The 11211-nt window shown below is 38.1% G+C and overlaps 3 protein-coding genes across 10 annotated transcripts; all 3 read right to left on the minus strand.

The window, feature by feature from the left end:
* Positions 1–446: 446 nt before the first annotated feature.
* Positions 447–1677, minus strand: LOC109163422 (probable pyridoxal 5'-phosphate synthase subunit PDX1). Its single transcript, XM_019312169.1, has one exon. The coding sequence runs from the start codon at positions 1594–1596 to the stop codon at positions 661–663; it is 936 nt and encodes a 311-aa protein (XP_019167714.1). The 5' UTR covers positions 1597–1677; the 3' UTR covers positions 447–660.
* A 515-nt stretch (positions 1678–2192) lies between these two features.
* LOC109163432 (protein EARLY FLOWERING 4-like) lies at positions 2193–5163 on the minus strand. Of its 6 annotated transcripts, none has more exons than XM_019312181.1 (3): positions 4549–5150; positions 4315–4371; positions 2193–2318 (listed from the first exon to the last, which is right to left on the minus strand). In XM_019312181.1, the coding sequence occupies exons 1-2, from the start codon at positions 4928–4930 to the stop codon at positions 4358–4360; spliced, it is 396 nt and encodes a 131-aa protein (XP_019167726.1). In that variant the 5' UTR covers positions 4931–5150; the 3' UTR covers positions 2193–2318; positions 4315–4357. The 6 variants fall into 6 exon arrangements, with proteins under 6 accessions (XP_019167726.1, XP_019167733.1, XP_019167740.1 ...); XM_019312188.1 differs by lacking the exon at positions 2193–2318 and adding an exon at positions 2730–3061 and having other exon boundaries at positions 4549–5151; XM_019312195.1 differs by lacking the exon at positions 2193–2318 and having other exon boundaries at positions 4185–4371; positions 4549–4944; positions 5076–5163.
* A 319-nt stretch (positions 5164–5482) lies between these two features.
* Positions 5483–10979, minus strand: LOC109163406 (SMR domain-containing protein At5g58720). Of its 3 annotated transcripts, XM_019312155.1 has the most exons (12): positions 10752–10978; positions 10056–10590; positions 9946–9971; positions 9498–9593; positions 8935–9020; positions 8016–8251; positions 7425–7501; positions 7297–7353; positions 6681–6748; positions 6472–6578; positions 6296–6366; positions 5483–5930 (listed from the first exon to the last, which is right to left on the minus strand). In XM_019312155.1, the coding sequence occupies exons 2-12, from the start codon at positions 10567–10569 to the stop codon at positions 5805–5807; spliced, it is 1464 nt and encodes a 487-aa protein (XP_019167700.1). In that variant the 5' UTR covers positions 10570–10590; positions 10752–10978; the 3' UTR covers positions 5483–5804. The 3 variants fall into 3 exon arrangements, with proteins under 3 accessions (XP_019167700.1, XP_019167695.1, XP_019167705.1); XM_019312150.1 differs by having other exon boundaries at positions 10056–10978; XM_019312160.1 differs by lacking the exon at positions 9498–9593 and having other exon boundaries at positions 10056–10979.
* Positions 10980–11211: the final 232 nt, after the last annotated feature.

The raw sequence follows: 11211 nt of genomic DNA on the forward strand, positions 1-11211 counted from the left end.
TATACGTCACAAAACTAAGAGACAATCATTCATAAGAAGAAATACTAACAGAAGCCCGCACAGGCTTAACTTACTAGTTCAGAAGGCAGTAGGCAATATTTGGGGGAAGAAAATACTAACAAAAGACTTATTACCCTTTTGATATGAAGCTATAGAACACAAGATATATATATATATATATATATATATATATATATATATATATATATATATATATATATATATATACATATACATATATATATACTCATTTTTTATGCTTCCATGCACTTGGTTCATCAAAGGGTGAGTTCCAACATATACCAAAATATCAAATCCTACAACTTTTTAAGGAATTTTTATACAATTATATATGTTTTTGAATTATCTGCAAATGTTCTACCTTGACTTGTTAAAGTACTATAAACAATAATGCAATAACAAGATGACAAGAGGGAACACCAATATAGACAAAGAACATCATTTAATGGAAACCAAAAGTCACCATTACAACATATTCCCAGTACTAAAATGTATATAGACCAACAGATTTGACAATAAACTGAGTGACATCTACTAAGCCAAGCACAAGCAGAGGTTCCTTTCAAGAAACCTCAATCAAAATATTCAGAAACTAAATTGATTCATATTATTGTAGAGCGAGCCATTTGCAGACCGTTCCTATTCGGAACGGTTTGCGTACCTCTCAACCTTAGCATCATTGAGATTGATCCCTACCATAGCCTCGCCGAGGCCGCAGCTAACTTCAGCCAGAACTTCTGGGTCGCTGTAGTGAGTGACGGCCTGGACGATTGCGCGGGCCCTCCTGGCAGGGTCGCCGCTCTTGAAGATCCCGGAGCCGACGAACACGCCGTCGCAGCCGAGTTGCATCATTAGGGCGGCGTCAGCGGGAGTGGCGACCCCGCCGGCGGCGAATTGGACGACGGGGAGCCTTCCCAGCTGCTTGGTCTGCATGACGAGGTCATAGGGGGCCTGAATCTTCTTGGCGAATGTGAAGACCTCGTCGTCGTCCATGTTGCGGAGGACGCGGATGTCGCCCATGACGGAGCGGACGTGGCGGACGGCCTCGATGACGTTGCCGGTGCCGGCCTCGCCCTTAGTGCGGATCATGGCGGCGCCCTCGCGGATGCGGCGGAGGGCCTCGCCCAGGTTGCGGCACCCGCACACGAAGGGGATACGGAAATTGTGCTTATTGATGTGATTCTCTTCATCAGCTAGGGTTAAAACCTCCGACTCATCCACATAATCAATCCCTAGCGCCTCCAGAATCTGCGCCTCCACGAAGTGCCCAATCCGCGCCTTCGCCATCACCGGAATCGTAACAGCCTGCTTGATTTCCTTAATCAACTGAGGGTCAGACATGCGGGCCACGCCGCCCTGCGCGCGGATGTCGGCAGGAACGCGTTCAAGCGCCATGACGGCGCAAGCACCCGCTTCCTCCGCGATGCGCGCCTGCTCGGCGGTGACGACGTCCATGATAACGCCGCCGCGGAGCATCTGGGCAAGGCCCACCTTAACGGAGAAGGGGGATTGCTTGGCCGCCGTCTCGGCGATAGCGCCGTTTCCGTAGACGGTTACGACACCGCTTCCAGACATGGCTAACGTTCTGTGTGTGTGAGTGAGAGAAGGATGAGAAATGAAGCGCGCTAAATAGAGTGCACGAGAGAGGGGTTTTAGTGGTTCAGGACTTGCGGCTTTGGGCCTCCTTTAAATATTTCTGAAATGCACACAGACACGTATAGTACATAAAGTTGTGCAACTTGATATATTTTTAATAAATTTTTTTTTAAAAAAATATCTTTAGTTATTTTAATTCACCAAGACACCAAATAACAGTTTTCTACCTTTAAAAAAAAAAAAAAAAAAAAAAAACTTTTCATAATAAATTCAACCGAAAATATATTGACAAAAATTAAACTAGTAATATTTTTTGTACGAAAATTATACTCTACTCATTCAATTATATCTTTTATGACCCACAGGGCTAGTTCTAGTGGTCGACCATTGGGGCCCTTGGACTTTCTAGATTGAAGATTGGACTCTCAAAATTGGTAAAAGTGTAGAGATGAATCTCTTAGATCAATGACAAAAATTGATTGAGAAGCTGTTTTAACGATTACAACTTATTTCTTTCCATGACTTTTGGATAAAAATTTGAAGATTTAGAACTAATTTGACGGAGGTTGAAAATGTAATGTATAAAAAAAAATTTAACTATTCTAGGCAGGGGTGTGGCGGCGAGGTTAAGATGGGGCCACTAAAAAGGTAGAATCAACTCAATAAAGTATCATAATCTTCTTATTTGATTTGCATTTCTCCTGTCATAAATAACATTAAAATCGTTGATCATTGAACGGTGGGACAATATAGTAAACAACAAAAGACGAAAAAGCTAGCGGACTGTGGACACTATAACTAGGATGCTAATAATAATTCGAGGAAACAGAGAAGGAACCCGCACAAGTTTAGCTTAATGGTTTAGTGGGCAGTATTTAAGAGAAGAGATTAAGGTTTAAATTTTAGGATGACAATATAAAAATTATGTTTAAAGTAGACAGATTTTTTAAAGTAGACAGATTCTTTGTATACACCAGGTCACTGTAATTTACAATTTCCGGCAATGTTTTATGGGATCGGAGTGTGGAGGTCTTTGGGTTGGAGACTCAACCTTTTGGGAGAAGGAAACAGAGAAGTAAAACAGTCATCAATACAAATTAAGAGCCGTGGCGTGACCAAACTGTAACGTGGAATATTTGGTGAACAGTTGTTTCTTTATGGAAAATAGTGAAGAATTCCTGACACACAAAAAAGAAAAAATGTTTTAAATGTTTTTCAATGTTGTGTGTGTGGAGTACTAGAATTTGTGAAGCTGTTACTCGACCATAATGATCATATAAGACGACTGGGGAGGAGCCCATAGGTGATGATCAACTTGGCACTGGACCACTGGTATCGGTTTTACTGTTCTTGGCGGTTATTGGTTAGCTTTGATGGCCCAATCTGTGCCTCCATTTCCCCCCTTGCCTATTTCGGACACTTGAAGACTGCAATACTCCACGTACTATGAAACACGATATTTGTAAAACAATGTGCCTGGTATCCTAAAATATATGTATCTCTATCTGTGTGTGGCTTAAAAAGCAAATGCTAACTATTTATTGTTGCTAAGTTTGTTAATATTAAATTATATTATTATTATAAGTTTGAATCTTAAACTTAATGACTATTTGCTCATGTTTTGAAAACAAATAGAAGAATGATGTGTTTGAACTGGGCTAATGAGTCTACAGGCTTCCAATATATAAATTACAGAGTACATTATTAAAAGTTTATTTGTTGTAGATTGTGTTTTTCTTTTTTTCTTTTGTATTCTTCGTCCAATCTTATATGGTTAACAATTAATTATTTTTCTTTGAATAATGTTGCATCATGAGTACGTCACAATTCCAAAACTTTAGAAAGAGATAAATTTCACATATTGTGTCACATAGAGTCATGAATCAAGTTTGTGATCTTATGAATTACAGTTTTTGTTACTATGTTATACGGGTTTTTACATATCTTTCTTTTCATTGTTTGATTAATATTCTTAGGCAGACATAAAGAATCATATTTTTATGGATGGCTTAAAATATCCCAACATAACACAATTGAAATCTCTACCACCGGCATAAGTGAATGGCAGGAAAAGATCTGAAATCAGATATGGGAAATGGGAATCCACATGACCAGCACGCCTAACCAATTCCCCATGTTAGGCATACTCCACAGAAGAAAATCAACAATTGGCTATTGTTTCAGCCATACACTGTATTATTTCAATTTCAAGGCAGCAGGGAAATGGCTATCTTTTGTAATAAAGTATTGTGCCAACACTTCTTAAATTTCCAATGATACCTTAACTTTTTCTGTTTGGAAGCTGTTTGTACTTACCCACAAAATATCTAGTTTAACAAGATACTGAATAGATAAATTAGGGTGACTCAATTGACCCATTAGGTAAGAGAATTAGTATTTAGTGATCACAAAGAGTCATAACTTTCATACTGAAAGAACCCCTTCCATATTAGAATTGTCAAGATTATATGTTCTTACATGCAATTCATTTCTCAAGAATCAACTAAGCTGCTCATATTAGCAAAGCTCTTTGTACTGATTGAATGACTTCTAACTATTGTTTTGATATTTTGATGGGATTTTTATTGATCATGTTGGTCTGAGCCTTTGAGTGGGTTTTTTGGGAGCAAACAAGGGACAACAGAGAAACAGAGCATAGCAATTATAGGGAGTAAATGATTAACAGCATGAATATACCTCAAAATCATGTCAGTGAGGAAAATGGCAATCCCACAGCTTTTCAAGCAACCAGTCCTTTAAGACAACATAAACATAAATCACAAAACAGCATTAAGCATTGCGTTCATAAATTTACCTATCATCATAATTGATTCTTCCTAATTAAGATATATATAATTACATTTACCTATCATAAGCATTAAATTAAAGCTTAGCAGATTGAATAGAAGTTTAAGAGTCATCGAAGATTACTGAATTTTGACCAATCGGAATCCGCACTCTTCTCATTGGTAGTATTTTTGCTTCTGTTGATCGTCGCAGTCGCCGTCGCCGCCCTGCGATGGCGAACGAGGCCGGCGAAATTCACGGAGAGATCGGAGTAGAGTCCAACAACTCTGGAGATATTTCCGTTGATCTCGCGAATCAGAGCGGGGTTCATCGCGAGGTTATCTGGAAGCTTCGACTGTTGATTCTCGTTCACCTGTTGAATCAGAGCTCGGTTCTGATCCAGAGCCGTCTGGACCTCTCGGAAACACTTACTCAGCATCTCCCAAGCCTCTGCGTCACACTCCTCTTCTTTGCCGTCGTTCTCCCCGACGTGTTCTTCTATGGCCTTTGAAGTGATGTCCTCCATGCTCCACTCCACTCCACTCCTGTCATACGGTGTAGCTTTATGGTTTCCATTTGATTATCTCTCGAGCTTTAGGAACAAATTCGCAGAAATTAGAAAGGAACTTATCTGATTCCACAGATCGTCACATGAACAACAAACTGACTACCTGATGAATATGAAATACGCAACTTGGATATTGAAAATTGGAAAATTATGATAAAATAAAATAGGCGTAGTTGGTTGGTTTATCCAAAGCAAAACTATGATTTATTTAAATATGTTAATGGAACCAAAAGAACAATTATATTGGGCCAAACTAAATTACGTGTCAAAACTCTCTCAATCTTTGTTTTGAGTTTTTTTTTTTTTTTTTTTTTTTTTTTTTGACTTTTTTCACTTATGACCAGAAATTAGGTTTAGGTTGGATGTCAAAAATTTAAAGATCAATGGAATCAAATATTTCTTTTTAAAAATAATAATAGTTGGAGACCAAGTATGAAAATAGTCCAAGTCACAGCCAAAAAAAAAAAACAAACAAACTTACTTTTATTGTTCCATCACCTCAAACCACGAGTCATAAGCTCATATTGCATGAACAAAAGTCGAATGAAGTAAAATATCAATCTGTGTTTAATGTGGTCGGCCTAAGATACAACATGAGGCACGATCATTACAAAATACCTCTTTACCGGGAAGAAGTCAAGAGTCTCCGCTCTGCTTCCCAGGGGAACCTATGTCAAGCAGCTGTACATAGGGCAGAGTATCATAACTCAAGCATCTAGAGTTACAAACAAGGGTTACAATCTAGAGATGCTAACTATTATAAATCATACAGAAGTCAGGAACTAATATATATTAGCTGCCCCTGATAAGAAACCTAAATGGTTGTGAATACTCAGTCATCGCTATCGCTGTCAGAATCTACGAAGCTGAAATTCGTTTGCCCATGAAGCTTGATGAGCAATGCTCCCCTGTTTTCCTCTCTCCATTCAATACCTTCTTTATCCAATAGATTGATTACCTGCATACGTTTCAAGCAAATGAAATAAGAGCATCTCAATTTCCCCCGAGGCGACTATAACAAAATCAATCACGTCAGCAGACTGAAAATGAAGGGAATTGACACGAAATTTTAATTGGAGTGAAGGGTAGATTTGAGAGCAACCACTACAATTGGTCACTGGGACCTAGATGGACGACAGATCCTACTCATCATTCAACGAAGCGGAAAAGCAAAGAGATGGGACTATACTGTTTTAGTTAATTAACTGAATATTAGTATCCAATAATAATTCACTTTATTTGTGTTCCTTGAAGAAGTTAATTTACAGGAAGAGCTGATTTATTTCACATCCCAATTATTAGGAAAAGGGATATATTTCATACCGAGGTTTTCAGCTTAGACTTCCCAACACCATGGCTCCCACATCCAGTGATAACCTTAAATGATCGCACAGCTGGAGCAAAAACAAAAAGCAATGTATGAATTTGCTGCATACTTGACCAATTTAGAAGTGATATAACTACATAGAATACACTATACATATTGCAAAGTTGCTTACAGCGTACATATGCCCCAAATAGCAGGTGCAGTTTCAAAAACTCCATTGCTTGTTTGACATGCTGTCCATGCAAGTCAATAGTAATCACGTTTTCTATGCTCTTGTTTCTGCAATCAAATATATAGCTATTCAATAGGAAAACCAGATACTAAATTCGAAGAAGGGCAAGAGGAAACAATTCTCCCTATTTTAATTGCATAATTGTCCACCTAGCATCAAATATATCCAGGCTGGCTTTTTTGTCAGCTTCTTGAGCCTTTCTGATTTGTGAGCTACCCTGTGACAGGCTCCATTGAAAGGGAATATGCTAGTCAACAAACAGTAAACCAATGCAAATATAACGTATAACAGATTAACACAGAGACAACCCAAGTATATATTAGTCTGACTGCTTGTTAATTCTAAAGACTTAGTTGACCCAAGGATTATTTGGCCAAGGAGAAGCTCCTGACAAGTGTGGGGAGTTCAACTCCCCTCCCCTTAGATTGTAAAGGTACACATAAAACACAAATGAGTAATTTGTACATCAATGCAAAAGGTTTGCAAGGCATTGATGCTTTCCAGTTAGCTACACTGACTCAAACCCATAAGTAAGATTCTGGTGTACATTGGATCTCATCAAACACTTCAGCAAGTGAAAGGCATTACCTAGTAATCAGATAGTTACTACAAAGAAGTAGAAATTCTTCTAAACCAATGGGATAGTCTGACAGTGCTTAATGAAGGTCAATAATTTGTTAAAATAAATGGATAATAGAAAAGGTCGATAAATCACATACAAACTTGTAAGTTGTAACATCAGACCCCCAATATCATAGGATATACCTGTTCAGAGAGATAAGCAGCATACCCCCTTTCGCCATTGGTAAAAGCTGATGTAGCCTGCAGTAGTACATGCATTCTCAAGAAACTATGTATGGGCTTGTCATCTAAAAGCCAAACAAATACAATACCTTCTGATAGTAGAATTTCATAGATTCCCAATGACTCTTTGAAGCTTGTCTGAATACCTCGTAGTCATCTCCCTTAGCTACAATAGTAAAGAAGCATAACAGAAAGCAGTTAAATCTTATGGATAGGCCCAAAGATTGTGCAATGCACACATTTATTGGAAGTGGTTATACATTGGGGAATCCAGAAAGAGACAGCTGGAGAGATGAGAGGGAGGGAGGGAGGGGAAAAACAAAAGGAGCAAACTCCATACAATCCCCTTAAATATGTTCAACAAAGCAAATCCAATGCTAAATGAACAAGAATTGCCATCCATAACAACACAGCTCTTCAAATTCCTATTAGACATCTTTTTGCTCCGGATCCCTTTACCAGCATTTTCAGTCAACCCAACACCTCCCCACCCCCGCCCAACTTTTTTTTCCCCTCCCCTCCATATATCTGCTCTGGTGGGGCTCAGGGACAAAAGCCCATTAATAGCTTTACCAAAGCCTTCCACAACAGTATTGAGTCACTAGACCCTTCAGAAAGCTCATATTCATACATTGTAAATGCACCCAATAAAACCATAATATACTTTGAGAAGTATATACCAGGGTCATAAAGATCTGCTACACTCTTGCCAGGGGAAGACTCAGGTTTTGGTCTGAAGGATGCCATTTTAGTTACTACATTCCTCCAGTTCATAGTATTTGGTTCATGTTCAGCACTCTTGGGTGTAGGCATATTAAACAAAGATTTCAAAACATCCTCTGTGAGTTGTGACTCTGAAATTTTTGGTGTTGGTGAAGAATGCTCATCAATACCAGCATTAAATTTTAGCCGATTCCTGAAATAATGATAAAATAGCATGTGCTATCATTAACTCCCACTAGGAAAGATGGAAAGACGAAATAACCAAAGAAATGGCATTCTATTATTAGATGTGCTAGAACAGATGACAGTAAAAAGCAGAATTCTAAATAACTACTTCTGGAGTTCTGGTTCTTTTCTACTTAGTACCATGTTAGACCTTATACCCTGTCATTACTTTCTACCCTTGCAAAAAAAATTCAGCTTCATCACACAACTAAAAGAGCAATATAATTGTTACAAAAACTGAGATAACACCCTTTGTAAATATAGATCTTAGGGGTATGCACAGCATATTTTGTTGGAAAACATACATAATTTGGTTCTAAGTGGTATGCATAACACCCTTTGTCAAGTTCCTTCGTAAATGCCCTACAAAATAAAATTCTACAACATAGTGTACCCTTTTGAGTTCTTGCGCAGGAATTCTCAGGCTGTAAATAAAGGAAACTTTCTCTTTATCCCCATTTACCCCAAATACTACATAGACACCTTTGTCAACAATTAAGTAAATATCAATGTCTATAGTTGGCAATCAATCTAATGGAAAAACCCTCCTTTAAACTAAACTTAAGGCCTATAACCATATTGTTTTTATTTTTCATAGCATGATGATTGTAGCAAATAAAAAACAACATTGTGATAAATTACACTAGTTACCTGTAAGAGTTCCCTGTATTCCATATACTGTCTGGAAAATCACTTTCAGATGAAAGAGAAGAAGAATCATAAGCCTTGTCAGTGAACTGCAAGAATAACACCAAACAATATGATGATCTACATATTGTAATAGTAGGGAGGCTTTCTTTGATTATTCCAAATACAAAATTTTAGGAAGACTTGCATATGCAAGGCATACAGCATACCTGACTATTAAATTAGGAGATACACATGCATACACACACATATATAAATCATAACTGCTTAGACCTCCAAGTTGGATAAGTAACCTTTCAATTGAAGATATCCAAACATAGAATTGCTTATGACCAGGATCCAACAACAAATGACAAATAAGTAGATACATGGTAAAAAAAATCATTGAGTAATTAGATGAGCATCCATAGATATAGATACAAGACAGAGATATCCAATATTCAGAATATTAAGATGCATATAAAACATGAAGTTGCAGAAATGACCTAAAAGAACTAATTATCAGAACAGGAACAAGTACTCACTAAAGAAAGCCATGAGAAACAAGATACAAGAATGAAACTTACATTGTCATTTAATTCAGTATGCAATGGGGCATCTACTCTATTGTCTTTTGGTTGCTCATTTGAGGATGCTGACAGTTCAAGCAATATATTTAGAGCCTGGAAAGTAATGCAAGCATTATAAAGACGAACTTGAGGACAGAATACAAGGGTCAGTAGCACAAGAAACAGCCCTACTTCATAACCTTAATTTTACACAGGGCTTAAGAAACGGGATAACAAAATTACTGACATCAAACTCCAGTGAACATATGGAATTGGAAAAAAGATTTTGTTCAAAAGAAAAATAGCAATGGTTCATGACAAAATCCCAGGCAAAAATAACTGGCTATCAATTTTTGTCACTGCTGAAAACACATTAGATTTAGTACAACATACATCCAATAAAAAAGTTAAGAACTTGGAAAAAAGGAACAATAAACAAGAGTAAAACTCAAATAGAAACCTCTACCTTATGTATATCATATCCACACTGACCTGTCAAAATTTGAAGACAATTCAAAGTCACAAAACAATTCCATTCCTATAACTGAAAGGAAAAAGGGAAAATGCAAAACTTACAGAACACATCACTAACTACAGCTAAGCTCAACTGGCACTCATCTCCAAGCATTGAGCATAAGAATTGCTCTGCATCTTCCTTACTGAAAAATTCACCATTAGAACAACCCTTCAATCTGGATGAACTCTTCTTAGGAACCGACATCATGTAGTCTTTCCCCAACAAGGATGACACCGTCCCAGCAGAAGCAACAACCTTTTTCATCTTACTCTTCTGCCTCACCCCATCCTGAAAACATTGATCCTCTACAGACACCTCAGAAGTACTCGTACAAGAGCTCGAACCTACATTCCAGCACGATGATGTTGTGCTCCGCTCCTCCGCACTCTCCGCCAGATTTCCAACGATCTCAGCATCCTTATTCAGGTCCTCATTAGCTTCCGCTTGAACAGAAATAGAAGCTTCCAATAAAGTTTCTAGAACCTTCCGCTCATCTTTCTTATCCCCTGCACCTTTACCAACCCCATCGCTTTTCGTCGCTTTCGATCTCTTCTTCCTCTTCTGTTGCTTCATTGTTTAGCTATCTCCACTACACTAAAATCATACGAAACCCTAATAACTTATCTTACACGAGTAACAAGCCAAGCGATCGCACAGTAAATTTGACTGATCGAGAAGATGGAGTCTACAAAACCCCTAATTCGGGAGACACAACTAACGGATTTTTACGAATATAACGAGAAAGGAGCTTTTACCATTCAAACGGGGTTTATAGGCAGAGGACGAAACGTTTCGGAAACCAGGCGGAGTCAAACGGGGGGCTGCCGGGAACGACGTGGGTGGCGGTGATGGTGGTGGCGCGTGGTGGTTGTGACGGTGGAGAGAGGTGGTTGAACTAATTTTGATTTTGATTTGCATTGGGAATGACTTTCCGAATACCGTAAAAGCCGTTCCCAAAGAGAGGGCAAATATATGCGACGTCGGCTTCGTGGACTTTTATATATATGGAAGAACAATTAATTCATTTAGGAACTTTGTACATTTTAAGGAAATTTTAGATTTATACTATGTTTGGTAAATCAATTAGCACGTACTAAGTAAAACGGTTCATTACTTTATAATTAAACAATTTTAATTGATTGGGTATAATTTATTGGGAGCGGTTTTGGAAAAGTGGTAGATTAGATTATGGCTCTGTTTGGCAGAGCTTATTTA

The sequence above is a fragment of the Ipomoea nil genome, unplaced genomic scaffold (genome assembly GCF_001879475.1).
Source record: "Ipomoea nil cultivar Tokyo-kokei standard unplaced genomic scaffold, Asagao_1.1 scaffold0302, whole genome shotgun sequence".
NCBI classification, from domain to species: Eukaryota; Viridiplantae; Streptophyta; class Magnoliopsida; order Solanales; family Convolvulaceae; genus Ipomoea; species Ipomoea nil.